Here is a 26,612-nt window from a genome sequence, read left to right on the forward strand (position 1 = left end):
GGACCATGGCACATCTGATTCCTAGCTGTACCTCTGAATGTACCACGCCTAAAACCCATTTTGCGATCTCTTGTCTCATCAACTCAGTCATTGAAAGCGTTCGCCCTGACCCTGACCTTTCCAGAATTGAATCGGGCTGCCAGGGCTCTTGCTCTCAGGCTCATCGTGAATAGCGGTGTCAAATTCTCCGAACTCTCCTCTCGCACGCTTGACCACTCTCTCAATTCCGTCCATCCCCATCTTCAGCTGTTCCATCTTGGGACCATAGCTAATACGAACGAAGTGATGGCAAGGACTATCGAAGAGATCGCGTCGCTTGGCTGGGTTGAGGTCGAAGAAGATTCCCGGGACTACGATAGTTCGCTCTTGGAGCTGCCGTCATCCGTTAGCCAGTAAGAACTAGGACAGATATCACAGCAATGGTTTTACAAGACGGGAAACAGTGTCCAAGCAAGCAGGGATCGTACCAGTGCGTCAAAGAATGACAGTCCGTTAGAGATGTCAATCGGGCTGTTCTTTGGCAAGGGAGGTTCCAGCGACGCCAAATCCAACCATATGTAAAAGGTCGACTGCGGAATGTTCTGGTCGCCCCATCTGAATCCGATTTCTTCGAGTCTCTTCAGGACGTAGTCTCGTTTCATCTTGAAGTGACTTTGAAGGGCTTTCATTTCAGCTTTGACTTTCGCTTTTGTTACATACATGTTAGTGAAGTCGTAGAACACGTTCATGACGAAAGGCTAAGCCTATATTTTCGTTTCGGTCATCAGATCAGGTAAACTCACGAGGATCGAGCATCGGAACGGCAGCCTCTTGAAATGGTACATTGCAGCCACCATCGAGATAGCTTCCACTTGAGCTGAGCGCCTTGATAAATTCCTTCGGACCAACAATCCAAGCGACGCGCCAGCCTCTGATTTTGACATTAGCACTCGAAGGTGGTTTCGGGAATGGTAGAGCATTGTAGCCTTCAAGCCTAGTACAGGTTCTCGGGAGACTTACGGGAGTCTGAAGCGTTTTGTGAGACCGTCAATTAAGATCACGTCGTCCCGATCAACGTCAATCTGTCAACCACTTGTGAATAAATTTCTTGTCATCAACATCGACCTTATGTCAAAGGTGGTACTTACAACATTAGACGCAGCAGAGATGGTGCTCCCATCGCAGTTGGAGTCGTATCTGATATCCGTCAGCGATAAAGATTCATTTTCGGAAAAGACCGAATTTCAAGGAGCAATGCATTCTCAATGCAAGTGTGGGATTCAAGCCATCATTACCTGTAACCAGCGTAAAACTCATCAAAGATCAATGTTGCTCTGTCCCGGCAAATATCTTGGATCAGGGCGAGCTCTTCGGGAACCAAAGCATGGCCGGTTGGGTTACGAGGATTCGAGGTTAAGATGACACTGGTACCGCGCGCCAGCTCGTCGGCGATTTTGTCGGCATGGCTAGGTCATTGTTAGATTCAGATGCCTCCTGTAACAGACGGACTCTATTTCGCGCAGACTTACATATGGTACCCGTCAGCAGCAGAGAGAGGCGTGGGTATAGCAACGAAGTTGCGAAATAGCGACAACATCTGTGAAGGAACGTTAACTCGTGCTGCATGGATTCGACTTCATTCCAACATCGTTACCTCGTTGTAGGCCGTATAATCGGGAATGAAAAAGCCGAGATACGCATTGCCCAATACAGCAGCGATTCTGATCAAACCTGCTCTTCCTCCTGGCACAATGCACACATTCTCCCACGAGTACTGGCTCTCTTTGCCCTGGCGGTAGTTGTCATCTTCGCGTACCCTCAGATTAGCATCAGTGCAGAATTGATTGAGAGAAGGTGTCTGCGCATCACAGCCTTGAACTGACGAGGTCTGAAGGGGGAACGTACTATATAACTTTGCAACGGCGGCTCGAAGAGGCTTGATGCCAGCCGTTGGCCCATATTCTCGTCCATGGTTGGTCAGTGGGATCGAAGTTGGGCGAGGAAAACAGCCGTCCTGCGGTCATGTCATATCAGTACCTGAGCAAGCCTAATTCATTGTCGTTGCTGATAGGGATGGCCGACAAGATGTTGAATGGCACTCACAATATCATCGTCGACTTCAGGCGCACCTTGACCTAGATTGGCCCACTTCTGCGGCTCCTCGAGAAAGCCATGGCGCGCTGCTTGTTCGGTGGTCCTTTCTCGACGTCAGACATCAACTTGTGGGGAAAGACGATCGTGGTCACTCACCATATGACACCAGTCGAAGCTCTTGAGCTGTCAAGCGCAGCATGTGGCTTGTGACTTGGGTGGTCCCGGAGGGTTCGGTGCGGAGCAGAGACGTTTTCATCTTCAGGATGGATGGAGAAGCGGCGACCATCTTGGCTCGCGTGCAGGGCCGACCTGAGGGTCGAAACTCGTCTTGCTGAGAAGCTCATTGTTGGCTCAGCGGGACTTGGACTTGCTTGGCTCTGTGGCTACGGGGGCCCTGGGGGCTCAGAAGGTGGTGGAGGAGAGGGGCAGGGGAAATCCGTTTGTGGCTAGATATCCAAGATATTACACTGTCATGCCCATTAGTTAAACGAAGGCCTAGAGAGAGCTTGACAAACACTAGGATAGATACGCTGTTGGTAGAGGATTCGTGACCTTCTTTTTGGAAGTGAGCCGTGAGAGTGGGAGTGCATTTCGCAATGGGAAAAGAAAGGAGCGAAAGTTGTCAATGTCAATGGCAGTGCCAGTGCCCACGCAGCGTGCAGCGTCATCGTCTCCTGGCTGGATTCAAAATGCCTTGATTGTCTGGCTAATTTTTCCTGCAGGCGCAACATGTCCGTCTAAACACATCGCCAACTGGTTTCGCAAAGGCAATACTTGACTATTATTCGACAAGTACCAAGTGGCACTCCTTCTAGGGCTTGCTCAGGTCATCCCGCACCCACCATTGACTCCTTTAGGAACAACATTCAGCCCTCTGTCGCCAACCGTTCAATGGCAGTATGAACTTCTCGTTAACATTCTCTCAAACAACACTTTGTTCCCAAGGCAGTGTGGCAGTTTGAACACTCCATAGATCCTAGGTGTGCCCCGCCTTTGAACATGAATGCTGACTGTGACCAGCTACTCGGTACCTCTTACATATTCTGCCCAATGGAACGAGGGAGTTTCGACAGCTCGGTGGATGCCGAGATTCAGCCAATAATGGAGATGTCCTCAGTTTATCGGCTGGTCACAGGGCGGTAGGGTCAGTCATCGAAGAAAGATATCGTGAATGCATACTCGAGGATGACTCTCGATTGAGACAACCAACCTGACGCCTTTGTTTACAGCCGCGCAATAGTCATCTTTGTCGTGATCAGGAGGTCAAGCTACGCTACTGAATTCTCTACACCATGGGACCGACACTCCGTGACACCCTCATTTCTTTCAGAAAGGGATACGCGGCCGCGAACCCCAAGTCTCGTCAATATCATGAGGAGGCCTGCAAATACATGCCAGGCGGGAATACGCGGACAGTGCTACACTTGGATCCCTTTCCGTTGACCATCGACCATGGACACGAGTGTTACTTGACAACCGTCGATGGGAGGCGCTATACCGATTTGCTGGGCGAGTATACTGCAGGCATATACGGACACAACCATCCTGTGATAAGACAGGCGATAGAGAACGCAGTGCAGGGTGGCTGGAATTATGGAGGTTGTAGCAAGCAGGAGCCGGAACTGGCAAAAATTGTATGCGAGCGGTTTCCTGCAATCGAGCTGGTCAGGTTCGTCAACTCGGGCACAGAAGCCAATATGATGGCACTTGCTACTGCACTGGCTTTCACTGGAAAGAAGAAGATCCTCATATTTAATAAAGGTAAGGCCTGCGCTCTTCCGCATCGGAGCCTTTTTTTGACCGCTTCCAACTCCAGGATATCACGGGTCGACAATTTCAGGACGAACTGCCTCGAACAAGCCATCCATCAACCTCCCACACGACTTCATCGTCGGCACATACAACGACGTCCAAGGCACTGAATCGCTCATCAAATCTCTGCCCAAGGATTCACTCGCCGGGATTTTACTAGAACCCATGCTCGGGTCGGGGGGTTGTTACCTCGCAAGCAGCGAATTCCTGTCCACGCTCCGCCGTCTGGCGACCGACCACGGGGCGCTCCTGATCTTCGACGAAGTCATGACTTCGCGTCTTCACTACCACGGCCTCGGTAGCCAGACGGGCGTCACACCAGACCTAATGACACTCGGCAAGTGGGTCGGCGGTGGAATGAGCTTTGGAGCGTTCGGGGGCAGGAGGGACATTATGCAAATGTATGATCCGCGCGACGGCGCACTTCAGCACCCAGGCACCTACAATAACAACTGCTTCACGATGAGTGCTGGTGTGGCGGGCTGCAAACTCTTGGATCAAGAGAGGATCAACGAGTTGAACGCGCTGGGCGACGGCATGAGGATGGCGATTGAGACTGTACTGTCTAACCACGGCGTCTTGCAAGGATGTACGATCCCGTCTAGCCCAGTGACAGACGACATGCACACTGCAGACCACCCGCAGCGGCCGCCGAAGATGTTCGTCAAGGGCAAGGGAAGTCTCTTGACCATCCAATTCGCGGGTCCCGCGGCCGCTGACTTCCAGGAGCTCTTCTATTTCTGGATGCTGGAGCGAGGCTTCTACATTGCCCCCAGGGGGTTTATCGCGCTCAACATCATGCTAACGGAGTCAAGTGTAACCAGCTTTGTGGACGCGCTTGACCTTTTTGCCGCGAAGTGGCATCATGAATTGTTGTGGTGAATGAATGGGATGGAGTCTTTGTGGATAACATCCTCAAGAGCCAGCCTATACATGTCATCTTTCCCCATCACGTATACATGGCATTTGGTACGCAGCAAAGATGTGGCTACGAGGAAGGACAACATCTGCCATGTGCCGCCATTCAAGAAGCATGGGGCTACCGTATATAGAAATCTCAACATCAATTACGACTACTAGAAGACTTCCCTGACCTTTCTCATTCCCTACTCTTCCGCCCCATTCATCATACCAGTTGGACCATTCTGTCTGAGTACCTTGTACCACTCTACACAGCAGCCATCTCTGTGTCCAAAGGGGGACTTGTGAGCACCTCCGGTGAATTGCGCCTGGGTCAACACGACTAGCTCGATACCTGAATTCTCGCGAATCGACAAGGTAACGAGGGCCAAAAAAACAGGCTGTGGATTTCTGCAGGAATCACGGGCGTCCAACACGCCACGCTGACGAGGCGGGCGCCCGTCAAACTTTCCAAATTCCGAAGAAATAAAGCTTTTCACCAGTCGGCAAAGGCACAGACTCAACATGCCTCGAATTCGCGAGGCGGCTGACACTGCCTCGTGCAGATGTCGTGAATCGACGAAGCTTCTGAGCCTGTCTCACTTTTGCAGGATAGACAATCCTGGTGCATAGTTTGGACACCTACTTCCCTTCGCTGACACACACTTCCTCAGATAGACATCGTAGATCGATGAAGCATTTCAACCTGTGTCGATTCTGTAGGACAGACGATCCTGGTGCATGGTTCGGATACCCACCTCCCTTCACTGAAACCTCCTGATATAGACATTGTAGATCGACGGAGCCTCTTGACTTGTGTCGCTTTTGAAGGATGTCAGCTCTCTGACCGCGCACCATCCCATTATGAGACTTTTCTCACGCATCGAAAAAGCTAAATATCAACTCATCTCGATTTCGCATCGAAGCGACAATCGTCTTGACAACATGTCCATGGACACCATCTGCTTCATGAGTCCCAAGACACCTCAACTTGAGTATCCCTCTCCCGTGGATCGACAAAGGTGATGGAACAACATGCTTCATTTTCCGCACAGATAGATAAAAGCAGTGCCCCTGAGAGTCAGGGGCACCGAAATGAAGAAATAAACAGACTTCCAATTCCGTAAGATGAAGATAGTCTGGCTGGCCTCCCAGCGTTGTATTTTCGCAATTAGACGAGGGACAAGATCAAAGAGGCAAAGACTCAAGAAGCATGTTGCTCAAGCAAGATCAGACCTGCTGGGAGTGAGTCTGCGAGCCAACAAAGGTGGGATGGACAACATGCTTCACTTTCGCGAGGAGACAACAGCATGCACCTGTGTTATGTACAACCCCCCTGTGTCGTCCAGGTGTCCGCCCTCACAAAAAAATTCAAGAAAGGAAGGGAGGGATGGATTTTACGAACCGACAAAGGCACTCTGAGCGCGAGCTGGATTTTCGGAGGCCAGAAGACGACGAGCTCTGTTATCGCTGCCTCTGCCTCCATCAATGCTTCTAGCTGAAGCTAATTGGAGGCATGAGATCCCTGATTGAGGCCTTGATAGATCTATGTCAGTAAATGATGGATTAGCGTCGCTATCGCTGTTGCTGTCGATGTCTTTGTTGAAGAGTCTAGCCAGCTGTCTGTGCTCAGGACCGCCAGATTCGGCGTGGAGGGGAGTGGTTTAGCGAGCCGACAAATGCATCATGGCCGCGATTTTGCATTTGTACATAGGAGAGCGACGAGTTGTCGCTGACAGACTGGCAGCACGTGAGAAGGTCACTGTCGCCACCGCTATGGGGCCATTCCTTCCAAGGACAGCACGATAGAGAGAACGATAGGTGTACATATGCCTGACTGCCTGACTGCCTGCCTGTCTCTCTCTCTCTCTCGTCCTACTGTTTATCCAGAGTTGACATGTATGTCTGGTTGATCTGTTTGTCGCTCTCTCGGTACAGGACTCAATCCTCAACGACAACACCAACTCATAGCTCACCCCTGTCGTAAAATCAAACATGCCTACTTGATTCTGTCGATTGCATATCTCCTTCCGTCCGTTTCCGTGGATCACCGTGAACGTGAACGTTTCGTTGCTTGCGTTTGTTTAAAATTCTCGATTCTGACCATCGACAAACAGGTCTTCAGGAACGTATATTTGTATCCCTTGCACCCACCTACCAACAAACAAAAGATAACGAATCTTGCTGTCTCGGATAGGTTGGGAAAAGGCACCATACTCTCAGATAGAAACTTGGTTCATTTCAGACTCAAAACATCCACAAATCCACACAAAACCAGTTGTCACCGACGTCCTCGCTTGTGCCATCAAGTGTTCGGCTAAAATATACAATGAGCACCGTCCTTGGATCCCCTCAGCGACCTTCATCGCAGACAATCGCTCGGGCAAATACAGTGCCAAAGCCCTTTGAAGTCTTCCTTGCCATTGGCAATATCCTCCTCTGGCTCCTAGCGGCCTATGTGATCTACCTCCACATCCGAGCAAGATGGGACCTCGAGGCCCGCTATCGCGCACACATCCAGGCAGAAAGACAGGCCCGGCGTGAGGCAGAGAAGCAGATGAGACACCCTGTGCGTGCAGAAAGCCGAGGACACAAGCGCAAATTGCGACAGATCCAAGAAGAGGCCGAAGAGGATCAGGATTGGAGAGATGAGATGTTGGACTGGCACGGTGAGCTGGAGGATTTGTCGCTCAGAGGGATGGAGGTCGACACAGACACCGAAATCGAGGCACGAATGGAGATTATGGAGATTCCCAACCGGCAAGAATTCGAGCGAGATAATGGGCAATTGTGGAGGTGGTGAAGAACTGGCGCTACGCTGGCGACAGTCGTCACTGCGAGTTCGTCTTGTGGCGGCTCACCGAGTGCTGAGGGATGAGGTACCAAGCGTTCAAACTCGGAGGGCTCTCGGGCTCGAAATTTGCGGCTTTCGAATTCGTGGAAGGTGTGAGAGAGGGAATCATCAGTCTGCGGTGCAAGAATTTGCTGAAAGGCGTCGAGAACGGCGCTCCAAGAGCTGGAAGAGGCGCAGTGTACACTCCAACAGAGAATGAGTCGTACTCTGCTCTCTCCCAAATGCGGTATGCAGGATGCCGTCCATCAAATGGCCTCGTAACCTCCATGGTTCAAGGTCCAAGGAGTTGCTGAGAGATCAATCATAAACATAGCTGATCTGCTAGGCGTCAATCCCAGCTCAATGCTCCATTCCGAAGCAGGTGCGAAGACCACGGCCCGTCTGCCATGAGCAATGCGTCATGGGAATCTCTCGATAGGATCATCACCGGCCCCAAAACCATCCTTTCTGTTTGCCCCCTTCTGTTTCTCTCTTGCTCTCGTCAAGTTCCTTCTTTTTCCTTTCAGCCTCTAGCCTCTCCTTTTCCTCCTGCCGCCTGGTCAACTCAATCACCTCCATCCTCCGTCTCTCGACGGCAGCAAGTTCCTCCTCCTTTTGCTTCCTCCTTGCCAAGATACCCTGGAACCATTCTTCTCTTGCGGCATCTTCCTCGGCCTTTGTGGCGTATTGAATCATACAGCTGTTCATGGCCAGATGCTGTTCGCGGCAGGTCCAGGCGACGCTGATGGTGCGGCCGCGGGCGCAGTCGGCAAAGTCTTTGATCACATCGGCACATCTGGTGCGGACTCGTTTGTGAAAAAGATTGCGGACCTCGGCTTCTTGCGAGGCGGATAGAGGAAGAGGATTGTGCAGGTTGTTCTGAGGTTGTGGTCTTCCGATGGTCGGGGTTGGTTGCTGTGTCGCTTCGGGGATGATGGACGGAGCCATCTCCATTGTTCTTGCGGTGTAGTATATGAGCAGGTGGCTAGATGAATGAGCCTAAAGGTCAAATTGTGATGTATTCATGGCAAGTCTGAGTAGCGTGATTGAGGTAGTCAATGGTGAGCAAATAAATTGATCTGCAGAGCTCGAACGACCTCGAGGAGCAGGTGTGGAGAAAGCTACGGATGCGGACTCGCAGTGTACACGAAATTTCCCCAAATACCTCTAATATTTTTTGTTGCCATACACAAATCACTGTTTTTCTACTTCCTGCCACCCCTCCTTCAACCTCTCTCTCGTCCTCTCGAGACCGCAAGCACAATGTCGTCTCTCCGCAACGCCGTCGCTCGGCGTCCACACAAGGAACGCGCGCAACCGGCCAGCCGCGAAAAATGGGGCCTGCTCGAGAAGCACAAGGACTATTCCCTCCGAGCGCAGGACTATAACCTCAAGAAGAAAAAACTGGCCCAGCTGTCACAGAAGGCCAAGGAGCGCCACCCGGATGAATTCGCCTTTGGCATGATCACCCAGGGAAGGGCGGGGTTGGGGAAACACAAATCCAAGCAGACTGGTGGGGATGATGATGATGGGAACAAGAGAGCGAGAGAAGGTGTTCCATTGAGTCACGACGCGGTCAAGTTGTTGAAGACACAGGATGCTGGGTATCTGAGGACTGTAGCCGCCAAGGGCAGGAGGGAGATCGAAAGATTGACGGAAGAGGTGGGCATGGACAGCATCACCGGCGGAAAATCGAAGCCAGCCACGAGGAAAACATTTGACGATGACGACGATGACGAGCCTGAAAAGACGACCAGGGGAAAGAAAAGAAGTTGGATTGGAGAAGTTCTACAAGACCAAACTGTGGAGGTTGAAGCAGATCAACCAATGCACGAGGTGAAGATGTTGGCGGCAACAACAGTGATCCACGTCTCTGACGACAAGGACAAACCCTCAAAACCCAAATCCAAGAAAGCCCTCCTAGCGGAACAAGACGCCCTGAGTCGTTTGCGTGCCGAGCGTAAAAGGAGGAAACGCCTTCAAGATATGCGGGTGGCAAAGCTCGAGGCCTTGAAGACCCGGCAGCGGGAAATCCTCGCCGCTGCTGATCAGCTGGAGTTACAGCGGGCAAAGATGGCAAGGACGGTGGGTGGAGTGAACAAGAACGGTATCAAATTCAAAATTAGAGAGAGAAAGAAATGAGAGAGGGAAAAGTCTACTTTTGTCACGACAAAAAAAAAAAAGAGCCATGGAAGTGAGCAATGATATCTAATGAGGGTCTGATATTTCCTCTTTTGCGGGACAGAGTCCACAGTCATTGTTCTATGTCAAGCAACACCGAACACTTGAATGCTGCTGCTTCACACACCCGCCGCCACAGCCTGGGTGATGACTTTGCTGAAATCGGCCTCTCTTCCCAGCAACCAACTCATTCCCTCGACCTGTTCCTGACGGAATTTTTTACTTCCCGTCAAAAAGGGGAAGAATCCCCAATGCCCGTGCGGTAGACCAGGGTAGACATACATCTTGGTCTTGATCCCGTTCTCCTCTCGCAGCACGCGCTCATAAATGATGCCCTCGTCTCTCAGCGGGTCCATCCCGTCAATCTGGAATAGCGCTGGCGGAAGGTCTTTGTGGCCTTTAGGATGGTTGAAGGGAGCGTACCAGACACCGTCAGTCTGGTCGGGCGCATACCCGCGCATGAACATGTCTATCGCCGCAACAGGCAGGACTGGTGCATTTTTGTTCTGCTCGTACGACAAGTAAAATTCCTTGTACTTATCTGGGATCTCGTCTGCCGGCAGCACTGCAGGAATGGCAAGGTACTGGCCGGTCAAAGGGGGAGACAATTTCTCGTCCCGCGCCACATGAGCCAGGACAGCCGTTATATTTCCTCCGGCTGAGGTGCCGCCAATGACAAAACCAACCGACGGATCGGCGCCCCAGGACTTTGCATTGGCCGCCGCCCATTTTAAGCAGTCCCAAGCGTCTTTGGGCGCATACGGAAACTTGAACTGTGGTGCAAGCCGATATGAGGCCGAGATGCAGACGGCACCGAAGGCCTGGACAAAGTTGCGACATGTCTGCTCCTCGCCCTCTGGCGCGCCAATGCAGAACCCACCGCCGTGGTACATGACGATCAAGGGGCTGCCGTTTTTGGGAGGGTTTGTCGGTTGATAGAGCTTTGCCCGCAGCTTAGTACCGTCCCTCGTGGGATATTCCAACTCAGACTGCTTGACTTCCGGCGGAGACGGGCCCAAGAGCTTCATGGCATCGGCATTCCGCTTGTCCACCATGGCCTTAAAGTCGTCAAGACTGCTATAGTCCGGTGGGGGTAAGTTTGCTTTTTCAAGGAACTAATTTCAATTCTGTCAGAGGACGCCCCGCGCCGAAAGACTTCTGTTCGTTAGACCAACCGCTTTGAGCTCGGGGTCTATCTGCCCCAGGGAGAGAAGATACTCCTTGTCTGTGTACGACATGATTTCTGCTATGAATATTCTCGGATATCAGGCCAAGAGGATTTGAGGAATGGTTGAAGTTGTAATCGATTTTTTTTTTCGGGAGACCGATGGGGCTATCGCAGTTCTTTTTGTATGTAATCTGAAAGAATATGACCCTCGGTGGGACGCCTCTTAATTTATTATTTTGTACTCGGTACCATTCTCACAGTGTTCAGTCGCGGGGCACAAGAGACTCGGGAATAACCGATGGCGCAGAAACAGTCCAACCGACCTCGGCTTTTTGACTTATTCGAGGTTCTCGACATAATAGGAGTAAAGGGAACAATGCGGGGGATGTCGTCTTCTTGCACCAACTACTCGTATATCCCGGTGCGACTCGGTATACATTTTGAGGTATCGATCTAGTAACCCTCAGTAGATGGATGACTGGACCAGTAACTTGAACAGCAGCTGAACGCCCTGCCAGTCTTGTCAGCAAGTATCCACAACCATCTTCGAGTCTCGCAGAGCGTGAAAGAGAATCCTCCTAATAGCGTGAATGCGACTATTATGTGTTCGCCAACTCCAATGACTCACTACGCTGGAGGTACAAGCCTGTTTCGAAACATGTCGAAACGCGAATGAACCTAGGGGCTCGAGCAGAAGACATTGTGATTGGAGACGAGGGCACCCAGGGGTCTTGTATAAACTCTTCACTTCTGTGACTTTGATCTTCTCTTCTAGCTCGTTGGGTACGTAAGATGCCTTCGTACCGAGTATATCTTAACCTTAACTCGGCCACGGCTTCCCACGCCGGAATGTTCATCTTACCGCCCCCTCTTCGTTCTCCGTATTCACTGTCACTTCATGGGATGCTGAAACATCATCGCGACCTGGGCTTACCTTCACGTGGGTATGTTCAACGGTCATCAACTGCCCGTTCCTCCAGCTCAAATCTCTTGACTTTAAATCCTCCCAGAACGAGGTAGCGTACGATCAACTCGTAGGACCGATTACATGATGGGTGTGCCGTGTCAGACCCGATCGACGGTGCCAGCCTCCTCTCATTGGTCATGATCTTCTGATCATCCCCAGGCAGATGATGCGACGACAAGTAGGGAGGAGCTTGGCCCTGACAGTTGTTGTAGCACGGCAAGCCACCAGATTTCTAGCCGCGAGCGACTAGAACAATCTTGGTAAAGTCGTTAGGACTGGCCACTCTCGGGGAAAAGAAGTGTGGTAGCCCGGCTGGAGCGACATCCCAGGCAGCTGGGCGCCAACTGCGGTTTCGGCGGAGCTTCGTCGACTCGATCAGGGAAGGGCGGACAGTTTGTGGCACTGTTTAGGTAAGGCTGGTGGTTCTTTGGCGATGTGAACATGGCGGCGCCATCCCGCGGGAATGGGTCAAGGATGTGTTGAGGGGCGTTCCATTGTTTTCCAATCGTTCGAGCACAGCACCAGTGGAAAATGTCAACAGGGGTATTCAGGGAGGCGAGCAGGGGTGGAGTTTGGGGGAGAAGGAATTCCCAGTGGGAAAGTGATTTGCGAGTAATACGGGGGTGATGGGGGCTGAGGAGAGGAGAAGCAACGGGCCGTGTCGAGTCGAGTTGGGACGAAGGATGGAAAACACCGTTGATGAGAGAGACATCACTGCTGGACACAGTGCACTCTCGTACGAGTCCTCCATATGTAGTGCGGGCGGTGGTACGGAGAGAGTAAAGAAGGAAAAGGCAGACCACCCATCACGCCCTTGTCACATCTCATTGCGGTTTGGTATCGATCTGGTCTACCTGCTTCTGGAGACTCTGGAGACTGCGCGAGTCTGCATAGTCTGTAGTCCTGCATCTGCACCTGCGTCTGCCACCAGGGGGCCCTTTCTTCTCAATTCTCCACATGCTCTCGCATCTCTGGTGTGGTTTGTGTGTGTGGGCTGCTCTCAAAGACGAAAGCTTTTTTCGCTCTGCCTTTGCTTCTCGTTTCCTGTTTCTTTCCACACACCTCAATTCTTTTCTCCCACTGGAGCAGAAATCCCGCCACAACAGACCCCGACGTCTGCACATACGCACATCACACCCACCGCCACCCACGACGAGACACAACTTGACTGTCTGTGTCTCTTGGATCTCATTGATTTGATTGCTCGTACTGCTGTACGCCTGTACACTATTGATCTGAGAAAATCCTCATTGGGGGCTGTTCCTCTTGTCGCGCTTCCATCCCTTGCTCATATCCCATTGATTGGCTCTCTTTGCACCACAACCACCAACCACACCTCTCCCCTGCTACCGCCGCCATTGATTGAGTTGATCAACACCCAACAATAGCAGCCACACACTGGCTCGCGAGCCTCGTACCATCCCGCCTCCTTCGTTCGCTTTGTCGTCGTCCTATCGCTGTCACCTGTCTCCCTGTGGAACCTGGGGAAAGAAACTGTCAAATCGTCCTGCGCTGGTGGTATGAACGTCCTTCCCATTTGCCTCCTTGCTTGCTGCCATTGCTTTTTGTCCTTCCTACAGACCTGACAGTCCCGTTCTAGATATCCCTCGCCGTCGTCCTCGGCGCTGGTCCGCTCCTTGTTACTTCTCGAGACTCCCTGAAACTCGTCCACGATCTCTAAACCCAACCATAATACGCGCCTTCCAGGCATCTTGCTTGCACTTTCCTTCGGATTGAGACATCCTCCTTTTGCCCCTCGTCGCCGCACCGACAGCTCGAATCCTCGATAACCTGATACCGTGCTCTGATCAATGCGTCAACAACTTTGCCTTTGAACCAGGCACAACCATATCCTGTTTTTAAGCGACACAAATTGCCGGGGCGACTATGTTGGCTGCTCCAGCGGTCATGAATGGTGACCATGGCCCAATGTTGGACAAAAACAACATCATAAACGTAAGAGACGGAGAATCGCTCTACCAAATATGTATCAAACTTCGGCGGCGCTTGTCCGGCGTGCCCGGGTTTCGCCCATATCTCGAAGAAATGGAAGAGCGAGAAGCAGATGGTCTGACGGATCCAGTGTCTTCTCTGTGGCAGTGTTTCCGGAGTGGCTTACCGCTACTCACCATCTATAATGCTTCCAACCCAGAAGAAGGTGACCTCACCGTGGATACAAGTCGACCGGACAGAGTGGGCAAGGAAGCAGCATTTCTGTTCATCAAGTCATGCATGCAACAGATGAATATCCCTGCAGCGGACACCTTTACTGTTACCGATCTATATAGCGACAATACGACTGGTTTTGTGAAAGTCACAAAACTGGTGAACCGTGTGCTGGATATGTTGAAACTGAGCGGCAAACTACACCCATCAACGGACAGTGAAGATTCCCGCGAAGGAACGGACGCCGGATCCAACGCTCCGGAGCAGGCGCCGAAGACAATGACGCGGCGACAATATATTCTGAGAGAACTCGTAGAGACCGAACGACAGTATGTTCACCACTTGCAGAACTTGCAAGCGTTGAAGAAGGAGTTGGAGGAAGTCGGCGCCTTGACTGGGGACGCCATCCACAACATTTTCCTCAACCTGAACAATCTACTGGACTTTGCGCAACGGTTTCTGATTCGCATCGAGCAACAGAATGAAATGCCAGAAGAGCAACAGAATTGGGGTCAGCTCTTTGTGCACTACAGGGATCCATTCAGGCAGTATGAGCCTTTCATCGCAAACCAGAGGAGATGTGAAGCCAGTTGCCAGCAGGAATGGGACAAAATGGTTGCGACCGCAAGATCCCCCTTGACCAAACAGATGCTTGCGAATCCGACTATCCTCAACGGATTCCTCCTCAAACCATTCCAGCGGCTGACAAAATACCCTCTTCTATTGAAAGTATGTATGAGTTGAGTTTACTTGAGACATCATTGCTGACCTCCTCAGGACCTGCTGAATCAAATAGAAGACCCAACTCTGAAATCGGATCTCACTAGTGCCATTGCCATTATTCAAGATGTGCTCATGCAAGCGGATGCTTCTATTGACAAGGAGACTCGAGACGACGCCCTTCAAGACTTGCAAGAGCGGATAGATGACTGGAAGCAACTGCAGATCTCCGCCTTAGGTGAACTCCTGCTGCTTGGGACGTTCAATGTCATGAAAGAGAGTGCGATTCGATCGGACGAGAAAGAGTATCACATCTACCTGTTCAGCCGGATCTTGGTCATGTGTAAGGATGTCAATGCCAATAAACCGAAGAATAGACTGGCAAACAACAAACCAGCTCTCAGTCTACGTGGCAAACCCAAGATGAATCTGAAAGGACGAATCTATTTTGCCAATGTCACCCAGGTCATCCCTACAACAAGCCCTGGAAGCTATTCCTTGCAAATTTCATGGAGAGGCGAGTCCGGCATCGAGACATTCAACATCAAATTTAAAAACGATGATACACTACAAAAGTGGCACAACTTGATTGAGACTCAACGGTCGGCTTGTATGCTGGAGTCTAAGGCCAGAGGCATCTCGGAAACCCATCTTCTTTCCTTGCAAGGAGCGAACCTGGAAAACCCATATCTCACACAAGAGGAGGACGATGATTATAGCAGACTTTCCTCAACAACCTATGGCGGGACTGATGCAAACGGATATTCCGAATTTAGCATGAGCAGAAATGCCTCGAGCACGAGTCTCAGGTCACGTTCCGCCACAGGAGGCAGTGGTGGCAGCGGCCCTCAGATGTCAGCGAACCGCATGCGGGTGCCCGCCGGGGAAATAGGCGCACTTTCATTGAATACTCGAGGACTTCCCAGCGCATCTCCACATGAATTCAACGGTGGCTCGTATTTCTCTCCCATTGACCGAGATACCCCCCCGGGTTCCACAATCTCAGCTCGGTCCAGCTCCCAATCCGCATTTGCAGGTTATCACCGAGGGACTACTCCAGTCAGCGGCGGCATGTACCCTCCGGAGTCACATCGAAATACTGCTCCCGCCATGGCGCGAAACCCCAACGGCCAAACAAGTGGGAACCCATACCTGGCAAACGGTCGAAGTCGAGGACAGTCATCTGGCCCAGCAATGCAAGTGCCTCGCATGCGGTCCGCGAGTAGTCCTGATGTGCACCCAATGGTTCAACAGAGTCGCAAGTATACTTCGACCGAGCATGTCCCAACTGTGCCGCCGATACCCGCTCACATGGCCAAGCAGATGGCTCCTCCGAGCAGGAGTCAGAACAATTCGCCCAACAACGCGCCTCCATCACGAGGAAGCACTCCTCATCAGCAGTTTGGGCTACCCTCGGCGCCGCGGCCTCCCATGCCGGGTCATGGCTATAGTTATGATCCATCGTATAACAATGATCCCAGGCGACCTGGACATGCACCGTCATTATCACAAGGCCGGGCTTTCTCGCCTCCCATATCATCGCCCTCCAGCGATGGGGAACCCTATATCCCCAGTCAGCTTAAAGCCAAGGTCTGCTTTGATGAGAATTATGTCTCGATGATCATTGCCAGCAATATTCAGTTCAGATCATTGGCCGATCGTATAGATGCGAAGCTGGCACGGTTCACGAATCATTCGATTGCCTCTGGATCTGTTCGTTTGCGTTATCGGGATGAAGATGGCGATTTCATTCTTATCGACAGTGACGAGGCGGTCCATGAGGCTTTGTTGGATTGGCGTGAGACGCAAGCTGCGAACTCGGCGAACCCGCAAAATGCAGAGCTATTGTTGTTTGCACATGCTACACATGGCGAGTCCATCGTGAATGGTTGAGGTAAACGCAAGATTGTGTGCAACACGCAAAATCCGACAGAACCAAGATTTCTGCAGTCGAGGAGTCTCCAGTTCCTGCTCATCACGAATGACCGAGGTCAATTATAACGCGGTGGCGTTCCATCCTCATTCCAGCATGTATACGCTCCAGTGAGGAGATTGATATGCTGCGCCGACTAATTACATCCCTACAAAAGAGGGGCAAGAGTACACTGAGACGAGCTATGACGTGATGGGTTATGATGTTGGATATGGTTAAAGGAACAAGAAAATGCAACGGAGTACAGGGGAACGGCAATGCTATGGCGATTCAAGATAGTGAAAGCCTATCGAGGGCAGGAGGGGGAACTCGTTAATAGGGGCGAGACTACTCGATCTCACTCATGGATACTCGATTGTCAGAAATTGGCAATACATTATCATCATCTTCTGTGTTGCCCGCAGTTGCTATAAGCCAAATGCTTCTGAGCTGATGTGAGCCATCTGTATCTCGTCCTGACATGTACATAAAGTTCCCTTGTAACACATCTACTTGACACACCTGTGGTCGTCCAGATCCGCCAAATACCTGCAGAACTTTCAAGACTAAGGCCCCTTTGGCCATCATATGTATCCTGACGGTATAGTGCTTTGAGGCCGAGACAAAGAGGTTGCGACACATTAACATGCATGTTCCCCCTTGAATCATGATTGAATTGAACACCAGTGATCGGTGATCGTTGGTCGGTGATGCAGGCACAGATATGCTAGACTAGCTAGCTGGATAGGGAGGAAAGATGGCTATTTACATACATGGTATTTATTTTAGCTAGTTCCATTGTTGTGGTGTTGATGTTGAGATAGAGAGAGAGAGAGAGAGACAAACACACACAGACATGTAGTCAGACAGACTAGTGCATTTGTATCGCCGCATCGAGAGCTCAGGTGCCAGGCCAAGGGAAAGAAGGTACACAGAAGGAGAGAGGTAGGGGCAGAGGCGGAGAGAGAGAGAGAGAGAGAGAGAGATTGCAGACGTATGCGTGAGAACAAGTGATTGAGAAAGTGATGATGGATGACAGAGCCAATAAATCATCATCACCATCATCATCATCATCATCACAACTTCTCGTCCCCGTCGAAGCGATGTTGCACATCGACGACGGTTTCGTCGCCACTCCGACGGCCCTCGGAACCCAGCAGCCGGCCCTGGGCGTCGTGCTCGCGGTCCCACGCCTCCAGCTGGTCCAGGGGCACCTTGACGAGCTTGTGCGTGACCTCGCCGCCGTCGAGGAGCACCTTTTCGTGGCGGATGCGGTAGCCCCGCCAGCGCGGCAGCAGGTACACCCACAGCAGGTAGTAGGCGGCGCAGGCGATCAGGATGCCGATGCCCGTGACCACGTAGGTCGCGTACCAGAAGCTGACGTCGCCGCCCGTCGCGCCGCCCGTCGGTGGGTACCACGGCATGATCAGCATGTACAGGTTGACGGCGATGGTGAAGAGGACGGCCACGTGCCACGCCTGGAACCGGTACGCCTTGGACGGCGGCGGCACGTTGAGCCGCCGGCGCTGAGCCCGCACAAAGTAGATGCCCACGGCCATGAGGAAGTTGAAGAAGGAGCTTGGGTAGTTGGCCAGGTCGACGACAAAGTTCTATACCCAGTAACAAAAAGAGAAGGACGACTTGGTCAGCCAATTGTTTTTCTTTGAGAGATCGAGTCTCAGATCCGAGTTCTGTTAAGGAAGTTAACTTACGAAAGCGTCGCCCGCGGGAGGCGCAAGGATCATCAGCATCGTCAATGCCCATTTCACCGAGTAAGGCCCAAGAGGAGTGCCGAAGGGTCGAGTGCTGACCCAGAAATCTGGGAACGGGAGGGTGCCCTGCCTGTGCACAGAGTTAGTTCATTGAAGGGGACAGGCTTGGGTTTCTTATTCAAGGGAGGTCGAAACATACCGACCACACTCCCTGATCAGTCTGGACTGGCCCAACAACACCGCAATCAAGTTGCCAAATGCGCTCAGGGCGATGAGAAAATTGAGACCCCTGACGGCTCCGCTTGACCCAAAGACGTGCTGGAAGAACAGACTGGCGGCGATCTGCGACGACTTGACCAACTCTTCTTTCGGAACCGCCGAGAAATAGGCGATGTTGGCCAGCATGTAGAGTACGGCGACGATGAGAAGCGACAGGCCCCCCGAGTTGCGAATGGAGCGGACCGGGTTCTTGACTTCATTCACGACGTTGAAGGCATTCTCATAGCCGGCGTAGGAGAAGATGATTTTCACCAAGGCATTTGTCACGCCGTATGCCGAAGTCGAGGCCCCTTCAAAGCTGGAGAATGCGTCGCGGAAATTGGCATGGGGATCTGGCACTCGAGAGACGTTTCCGCCGAGGACTACCAGGCCGGTGATGGCAACAAATACCAACGTCAGCAGTTTGACGACACCGATGGCGTTGGAGATATGGTAGGACCACCGGGTTGAGAAGGCCACGAAGAGGAATGCCACAGTGTATCCGGCGACGGCCACCCCTTTCAGCTCCCAGGCCGTGGGAGTAGCGCCATTGATGCGATACAGATACTGTGCGAGGACGATGGCATTCGAGGAGCTGAACGAGAGCAGCACGGACTGAATCGCAAAGGTGACTGGGAAGAGGTATCGAGGGCGCGGGTACGCCTGTTCCAGGTACACGACTTCGCTGCCGGATCGGTTCGGGAAGTAGCTCGCGAATTCCAGATAGACGGATAGAGAAGATCCAGCAATGATGAAGCCGAGAAACCAGTAGATCAGAGCAAGCCCGACGCTGCCTGTACCCTTGAGAATCGACGCGGGGGTCGAGTAGACTCCAGTACCGACCATCTTGGAGAGGTTGAGGAACAGAATGGTGACCTGGCCGACATGATAGCCCAGAGGTGAACGCGTCTCGACGGGAGCCCCCGACACCTCCTGGTAAGATGGCTCGTTGCTGTTCTCCCCCTTTTCAACGGCATACTTGAGATTCCCTTCGGCGAGGAAGGTTGTAGAGTTGAGATCGTTCTGCTCGTGGACAAGGCTCGGAGGGTCTGTTCGTTTCCTCCACTTTAAGGAGACCATCTTGTCAATAATGGATCAAAGTATATTCCCCGGGAGCGGAACGGTACGCAACTGGATCTCGCGCACGAGAGGACAAGTCCATGATCGGGTTTTCTTATATGCCATTCTCAGGTCGCCTCCCGTGGCAAAAGAAAGCCCTCACGCAATCGCATGGCGCGACATACTCAGCGCATTTCCTGAGCAGATGGCGTTGTTGATGTTGCAGCAGCTGCACGATGCACGATTGTCGTGCTTGACCAGGGGTATGGCGTTGTTAGACATCCCACTTGAGCCCAGTAGCAGATGCCATCCTCGGCGTGGATCGTCGTGTGCTCTAACGACGTGCCCAGCGTAGCAGATGGTGCAATATGCCAGCCCCCCAATAATCCTGGCCAAGGATGCCCGTCTACTATTTTACAAGGAATAGAATGCATGGAGTATAGAAGATGAACAATGCACAAGAGCCGTCGTGCGCGGCGATAGGAAGTATGAAACCTCACGTTCTCTCACCCAGTCATCCTATGAACAAGGCATCGCCGATTTGCCATGCGCCGGAGGGAGGCCAATGGCCGATATCTATTGAGTGGCCTTCTGGGATCCATTGCTAGCGCTTCGAACATATGGCTCCAAGGGAAAAACCTGCGTGTCTGCGGTGACGCCATGGTACAGTTGCGCCCACTTAGGTTGCAAGGCATTCGGTGTTTCCCAGCAAAACTCTGGGTCGCGAAGCCAGAGGCGAACGAGGTGGCGTCTGGCGACAACTGTTAGTACAAGATGGCTCAGGTAATCAACTAATGAGTCTTACTGCTGCTCCTCCGTGTCCTTGAACCCATCGCGAGCGTGGAAAACTGCCAAATTGTTTACGTACTGGATGTCACCTTGCTGAAAATCCAGTTCAACATTGAAGCGTTCTCCCAGAAAATGAATTGCATCTAGAGCTTCAGCTTGTGCTTCAGTGATCGGAGGGATTGCTGTAGACCGGGGCAGGGCACCGAAGCCCGTAAAATATCTTCGAGCATATTGCAAGATGATGCGCTCCGGGGTCTGGGTCGTAGCGGGTTGATAGAACAGAAGAGGCTTGGATATATATGGCTGCTCAGGATTTCCAAAGTTATCGGCAACCCAGTCTTGGGAAAGCGTCTCGATGAGATCTGGCCTATTTGCTGCCAGTTCATTGTAGACTCGCCAAGTGCTTGCCAATCTGCTTTTGCCCCCTTCTGCTGCGGGGCTCAGGCAAAACAATGAGACGATGTCGCCAGTGTCAGTGTGGAATACTTGCTTGTCCGCAGTGTAAGCGGGGGCTCCGATGCTAGCCCTCTCTGTGCTTGCGCTAAGGTCTTTGATGTGACCGAGGACCACATCGGCGGGCTCCCCATTGTAGTGGCTGTCCTGGCGCGCTCTCAGAGGAGCAATGTGCGATGAAAGACCAGCATAAAGAATGAGGTTCTCCTCTCGAGAGTATCGTGTAACAGGAATACCCCTGACGACTTTGAATCCGTGGCCGAAGTGCAATTCGCGCGAGACACCTCGTAACTCCTCGTGTAGGGTTGGTAGAGGGAAAGTCTCTTGGTCAATGTAACCCAGAGGCTTCTTCAAGGCTATAACAATGTCAGCACACCTGCCACAGATACAAGGCTGACTGACATTTAAAATGTGCAAGGGCATGTTCCAATTCCTTGATATGCTCAGGCTTCAGCACAAATGTCCAATCGAAATCTTTTGCAATGGAAGCCCCGTCCCATACGAAGTCTGACTGCAATCGTCGTGGGAAGCCCGCAGGGAGGGTCTTGGTCGCAAGCGTCTTTTCTGTTTCAAGTCTGCGCTTGACTCGAGCTTCATACTTGTGAAAGTCGGGCGAGTACTGGATATCAGGCTGTCGCGTTGCTACTACCGCTGCCGCCGCCATGTTGACGATGTGATGCTGACAATATTGACTCTTGTCATGGACGAGACAGGTTTATATCGATGGGCTGAATGACGCCATCAAATCGGTCGATGGCGTGGCTCATATAGGCGGAGGTCGGTTTGATTCTGTATGGCCACCGAGGGTGAAAGTCGGCGTATAATAGATGGTGACCTTGGAGGCCTCCACATTGCGTTGGACCAGCCGGAGACCAGATGGTCTTGGTCTTGAGAGGTTTGTCGAGGTTGAGAGATGCTTTCGGGGGACTTGATGCCAATATCTGACTTTAAAGCAGCATACACTCTAACCCCACAACGGCTAGATCTGCCTGCGCTTCCCTGCGTTCTCTGGATTTTCTCCCGCAGCTCGACGCAGTCAATCAATCACGGATTCTTCATCTTATTCCATCTCTCCAAATTTCGCTTAGGCAACCACAGAAACCCGCATTTCGACCAGCCACAGTCACGGTCATCATTTTAAAGAGAGTGTAGCCATTCACGACCGAATAATTTTTCGACGTTGCGGTAGAAGCTCTTTACAATAATATCACTAGCTGAACTCGATCACAATGTCTGCATCTACCACTCCACGCGGTCCCCCTGACGTCTCGGCGATGAAGGCGCGCATCATCACCCACATGAACGCAGATCATCAGCTTTCCCTTCGTCTCTACCTACAACACTACTCCCATGTCCCTTCGCCCGGTACTGCCTCGGCTCAAATGTTGGATATCACCACGGAACACATGATTATCTCGTCAGCCTACGGACGACATGTTATTCAATTTGAGCCTCCCATGAAAAGTCTGATGGAAGCCAGGGAGAGACTCGTCACGATGCATGAACTCTGCCTCAAGCAACTAGATTTGTCTGCCATCGTGGTGAGCAAGTACGTGCCACCAGATCGGGTGTGGCAATGGGCGTTGTCTGGACTTTGTCTCTTGATTTTTACGACATTTCCTTTTCGCGAGTCCCTCAGGTCAGAGTCCGGATCGTGGATCTATCAGGTATGGAGCCTTGGTGGCGTAGCGCCCTGGCTGGCCGAACTGAGCTACACACTAGCCCCAGCGGTGCTAGGTGTCATGGTAGTTGTCCATGGCGGTGAGGCGGTGTGGTTCATTCAGAGAAAGTTGAGGCGCCACTGGGTAGAGTGGGGATCAGCAGCTTGGTGGTGCTGGGTCGTTGATTGTTGTATCGAGGGGTTTGGATCTTTTACCAGATTTGACCGGATAGTGAAGACAATGGAGATGGAGAAGAAAGGTGGTGGTCAGCATTGAAAGGAACGTGTTGGCGAGGAGGAATATCTGACTGTCTGGCTGGGAGGGGCGGGGTTTCTTTGGTCAAAGGGTCTAATCGATGTGTTGTGTAGGTAGGCTGGTATACTCGCTACTCTTATCGACCCGAGGATTACGCCAACGCATACATGACTTAGCTTTTTAAGATCCCCTCCGGTGGTTCTGAACCCATGTACCGAGTATAGCGACCAGATATTGTCTTTCTCCAGCAAGGATCGGGGTCATGGGTGGGTGGTATGATACCGGGGGAATACCCCGCCATCCTCTCCCGCCGCCCTATCATGGACATATTCTGCCTGCCCTCTGCCGATCGGCCCGCAACCTAATCCAGAATTGGCGTTACTTGCGGATCTTGGCAGGGACCGTCTTGTTCCTTCGTTTCGCTGTCCCCGTATTATTATTACTTTGTACAGTTTTCCCGCTTGAGAATCACCTTCTGAACCTCCCCCCGTCCCTTTTCCCTTTCACTTGTCTTCTCACCAGTACAGGCATTGATTCTCTGGTTTGTTAGAAACCCCGTTGCCATCGTCGACAATGCGTTACGACAATAACCGGGATCCCGATTCTGGGATATCTTGAATCTGCAGGGGCGGAAAATTTCCCCTGTTTTCGAAGCCGCCATGGAAAGTAAGGAACTTTTTCTTTGTGCCACCTCCCTTTTTGGATGTTCTCTGATCCTTTCTGTTCCCCAGAACCACCGTCGTCCCACGAGGTCACTCTCGATGATGCCAGGGAACACAGCATCCTGCTGCGGGCCGCTGCTCTGTTTCGTAAACATGTCCTCGGCGTCTTTTCCGAGTTCTCCTTCATCAATTGGCACTACTTCTACTTCATCGTCACATGTTTGGTGTCTAGCCTCATTTTCTGGGGCTCGTCCACCCCGGCAAAGTCGGTGTCCTACGTCGACAGTCTCTTTCTGTGCGTTTCGGCCATGACAGAGGCCGGCTTGAACACCGTCAATCTCTCGGAGCTGAATACCTGGCAGCAGATCATGCTATTTCTTCTCATCATCTTCGGCTCGGCGATTTTCGTCTCATCGTCCATTCTCCATATAAGGAAACGAGCCTTTGAAAAGAAATTTGCAGAACTTGCAGAGCGACGGATAAATCGCCTCCACAGGCCTCGGACATTGACTCTCTCATTATCGAGAAGAGATCATGTCCATGACAACGAACGCGAGGCTGCCGTGGCCTCTGGCGCCATTCGTGGGCGTCCTGTGTCAAATTTCCACAAGGTGGATGAGCACAAAGCCTCGTCTAGATCGCGAGAACGTCCAGAACCCATCGGTCCGCATGCCGACGTACGGCGCAATTCGTCAGTAGATGGGACGATCGCTGGAAGCACCTCCAACGATCCCATTGCGAGCCACATCAGGTTCAAAGTCCAACACCCACCTAGTGAATATACCGAGACTCGAGCCCGGAATATCCGCCAAAGTACAAGTTTCTTCGAGGGAAGAGGTGTTGGTGCGCGGAGGCTCGACAATCATCCGCGCAACACGCAGCCTTTGGAATTCCCGTATTCGATGCCAGAATCGGCCATCGAGGACGAGCTTCCCCCTGACGGTCCACTAGCAAATAAGCTCAACAAATACCTTGACACCCTCCATGGGTATCTTGGGAGGAACTCACAGTTCCACCATCTCAGCGAGAGGGAGAGAAAAATGCTGGGGGGAATCGAATACGATGCAATCCGCTTGCTTTCCTGGCTTGTGCCGACCTATTTTGTGCTGTTTCAGCTCTTCGGCGCGCTTGGTGTCGGTGCCTGGCTCACCGCTAACCGTCCCAGTACGACGCAGGAGAATGGGTAAGCTACCTGACACAGTCGGATAGATAGACAGCGAAACTGACCCTCGATGTAGTCTCAACCCTTACTGGACTGGAGCCTTTTTCGCTATTAGCGCATTCAACAACAGCGGCATGGCTCTCCTAGATGCCAACGCCGTCGCTCTGAACCGGAGTTACTACTGCCTCCTGACGCTTAGTTTGCTCATCCTGGCGGGAAATACCCTGTTTCCTGCTTTTCTGCGAGGGATACTGTGGGTGTTCAAAAAGCTAATTCCAGAAGAACATCCCTCGCCAGACTGGCAGAGACGAAGGCGCACCATTCAATTCTGCCTCGACCATCCCCGAAGGGTTTACACGAACTTGTTCCCAAGCGCGGCGACCTGGTGGTTGGTGGCCTCGGTGGTCGTTCTGAACACTATTGACTGGGTTGCGTTCGAATTGCTCAATATTGGCAATGAGGTGGTAGACTCACTCCCAACAGGATTTCGAATTGTTGCGGGATTATTCCAAGCCTTGGCTGTGAGGAGTGGCGGATTCTATGTCGTCTCCATACCAGGCCTGCGTTCCGGGCTGCTAGTCCTCTACGTTCTCATGATGTATTTGAGCGCCTTTCCGGTCACGATGACAATTCGAAACACGAATGTTTACGAAGAGAGGTCGCTGGGCATCTTCGCGGACGAACTGCCAATCTATCAAGAGAACGACGATGCTACGCGAGAGAACAAGAAGACAGGATTCCTAAACGGTCTCCGACGGACCATCACAATGACACATGGTGGCCCATCAGCCAACACTCCTGTCTGGACTCGGCAAGATTTTGTCCGACTCCAATTGCGATCCCAATTGGGCCACGACTTGTGGTGGATCGCCATCGCCATTTTCGCCATCACTGCCATTGAGACGGGCCAGTTTGAGCGTGACCCTGTCAGTTTCTCCACGTTCAACGTCATCTTCGAGGTGGTCAGTGGCTATGGCTGTGTGGGTATCAGTGTCGGCGTGCCGTGGAACAACTACAGCTTTTCCGGCGCGTGGCACCTCGCGAGCAAGCTGATCCTGTGCGCCGTTATGCTTCGTGGGCGCCACCGCGGGCTCCCCGTCAGCATCGACCGCGCTGTCCTACTTCCAGACGAAAGCCTCGCCTGGGCCGAGGAGGAAGACGCCCACATGAGAACCTCGAGCTTTTGTTCTGGAGGGCCAGTGCTCTCGAGAGCGCACACATCTGCCATGACCTCCAAAGATGCCTTGGCGAGGCCCAGAACAGCCAGCTTCGGTGCGCCAGGGCCGAGTATCTTAGCAGCTGACGCGAGAGAACGAACGATCGAACAGGTTGCGTGATGAGCCTTTTCAGAGATCACCACTACACCTCGCTCTATCCGAGCGGCAGCGGCCTTTTGTTTAGGCCGCAGGCAAAAAGGGTTTCATCCCTTCTGGGGTTATGGGCGAATTTGGCTGTCGAGTCTGTCGTGACTCGGCCGTTCATTTTACAATCTGTCCTTGATGTTGTCGCACTTTGAAGATCGCCTTCACCATCTATCTCGTTTTTCGCTTTTTTCTTTTGGTTGGGTTTCTCCCACATCGAATGATCCATATTGAGCAGCACTTCTAGCAAGCCGTTGGAATTTCCCTCTTTTTCTTCGAGGTTTAAAAGCACGTACAACGTCTTTCATTACCATCAACATACATATGATATACTTTTCATCGGGATATAGATAGATTGACTGGGAAAATATATATCTGTGCTGTCCTATTCTATTCTTATCTCTAGTCAAATCAATCAACAAACAATATTGCCAGCTGAGTTCTTCGGGACAGAAGGTGTAGGGAAGGAGGGAGTCGTGGAGATCCCATCATTCGGTTGTTCATTTCG

At 52.0% G+C, this 26,612-nt stretch overlaps 10 protein-coding genes across 10 annotated transcripts; 5 read left to right on the forward strand and 5 right to left on the reverse strand.

The window, feature by feature from the left end:
- Nucleotides 1-87: 87 nt before the first annotated feature.
- Z517_04777 (uncharacterized protein) lies at nucleotides 88-2,417 on the reverse strand (the record flags this gene model as incomplete). Its single annotated transcript, XM_013430105.1, has 11 exons — nucleotides 88-372; nucleotides 468-685; nucleotides 783-910; nucleotides 1,000-1,061; nucleotides 1,128-1,176; nucleotides 1,275-1,445; nucleotides 1,509-1,576; nucleotides 1,634-1,785; nucleotides 1,885-1,993; nucleotides 2,083-2,176; nucleotides 2,230-2,417. The coding sequence occupies 11 exons, from the start codon at nucleotides 2,415-2,417 to the stop codon at nucleotides 88-90; spliced, it is 1,524 nt and encodes a 507-aa protein (XP_013285559.1).
- Nucleotides 2,418-3,365: 948 nt separating this feature from the next.
- Z517_04778 (uncharacterized protein) lies at nucleotides 3,366-4,767 on the forward strand (the record flags this gene model as incomplete). Its single annotated transcript, XM_013430106.1, has 2 exons — nucleotides 3,366-3,834; nucleotides 3,890-4,767. 2 exons carry the CDS (start codon nucleotides 3,366-3,368, stop codon nucleotides 4,765-4,767), a joined length of 1,347 nt encoding a protein of 448 aa, XP_013285560.1.
- Nucleotides 4,768-7,114: 2,347 nt separating this feature from the next.
- Nucleotides 7,115-7,588, forward strand: Z517_04779 (uncharacterized protein; the record flags this gene model as incomplete). Its single annotated transcript, XM_013430107.1, has 1 exon — nucleotides 7,115-7,588. One exon carries the CDS (start codon nucleotides 7,115-7,117, stop codon nucleotides 7,586-7,588), a length of 474 nt encoding a protein of 157 aa, XP_013285561.1.
- Nucleotides 7,589-8,062: 474 nt separating this feature from the next.
- Z517_04780 (uncharacterized protein) lies at nucleotides 8,063-8,572 on the reverse strand (the record flags this gene model as incomplete). Its single annotated transcript, XM_013430108.1, has 1 exon — nucleotides 8,063-8,572. One exon carries the CDS (start codon nucleotides 8,570-8,572, stop codon nucleotides 8,063-8,065), a length of 510 nt encoding a protein of 169 aa, XP_013285562.1.
- Nucleotides 8,573-8,881: 309 nt separating this feature from the next.
- Z517_04781 (uncharacterized protein) lies at nucleotides 8,882-9,760 on the forward strand (the record flags this gene model as incomplete). The annotated part of the gene is made up of 1 exon (XM_013430109.1): nucleotides 8,882-9,760. The coding sequence occupies one exon, from the start codon at nucleotides 8,882-8,884 to the stop codon at nucleotides 9,758-9,760; it is 879 nt and encodes a 292-aa protein (XP_013285563.1).
- A 158-nt stretch (nucleotides 9,761-9,918) lies between these two features.
- Z517_04782 (uncharacterized protein) lies at nucleotides 9,919-11,037 on the reverse strand (the record flags this gene model as incomplete). The annotated part of the gene is made up of 2 exons (XM_013430110.1): nucleotides 9,919-10,914; nucleotides 10,975-11,037. 2 exons carry the CDS (start codon nucleotides 11,035-11,037, stop codon nucleotides 9,919-9,921), a joined length of 1,059 nt encoding a protein of 352 aa, XP_013285564.1.
- A 2,784-nt stretch (nucleotides 11,038-13,821) lies between these two features.
- On the forward strand, nucleotides 13,822-16,713 carry Z517_04783 (uncharacterized protein; the record flags this gene model as incomplete). Its single annotated transcript, XM_013430111.1, has 2 exons — nucleotides 13,822-14,829; nucleotides 14,878-16,713. 2 exons carry the CDS (start codon nucleotides 13,822-13,824, stop codon nucleotides 16,711-16,713), a joined length of 2,844 nt encoding a protein of 947 aa, XP_013285565.1.
- Nucleotides 16,714-17,808: 1,095 nt separating this feature from the next.
- Z517_04784 (uncharacterized protein) lies at nucleotides 17,809-19,782 on the reverse strand (the record flags this gene model as incomplete). Its single annotated transcript, XM_013430112.1, has 3 exons — nucleotides 17,809-18,342; nucleotides 18,445-18,574; nucleotides 18,644-19,782. The coding sequence occupies 3 exons, from the start codon at nucleotides 19,780-19,782 to the stop codon at nucleotides 17,809-17,811; spliced, it is 1,803 nt and encodes a 600-aa protein (XP_013285566.1).
- Nucleotides 19,783-20,337: 555 nt separating this feature from the next.
- Nucleotides 20,338-21,667, reverse strand: Z517_04785 (uncharacterized protein; the record flags this gene model as incomplete). The annotated part of the gene is made up of 3 exons (XM_013430113.1): nucleotides 20,338-20,512; nucleotides 20,567-21,359; nucleotides 21,406-21,667. 3 exons carry the CDS (start codon nucleotides 21,665-21,667, stop codon nucleotides 20,338-20,340), a joined length of 1,230 nt encoding a protein of 409 aa, XP_013285567.1.
- A 565-nt stretch (nucleotides 21,668-22,232) lies between these two features.
- Nucleotides 22,233-26,080, forward strand: Z517_04786 (uncharacterized protein; the record flags this gene model as incomplete). The annotated part of the gene is made up of 3 exons (XM_013430114.1): nucleotides 22,233-22,764; nucleotides 23,651-24,764; nucleotides 24,820-26,080. 3 exons carry the CDS (start codon nucleotides 22,233-22,235, stop codon nucleotides 26,078-26,080), a joined length of 2,907 nt encoding a protein of 968 aa, XP_013285568.1.
- Between the last annotated feature and the right edge of the window lie 532 nt (nucleotides 26,081-26,612).

The sequence above is a fragment of the Fonsecaea pedrosoi genome (genome assembly GCF_000835455.1).
Source record: "Fonsecaea pedrosoi CBS 271.37 unplaced genomic scaffold supercont1.3, whole genome shotgun sequence".
NCBI lineage: Eukaryota > Fungi > Ascomycota > Eurotiomycetes > Chaetothyriales > Herpotrichiellaceae > Fonsecaea > Fonsecaea pedrosoi.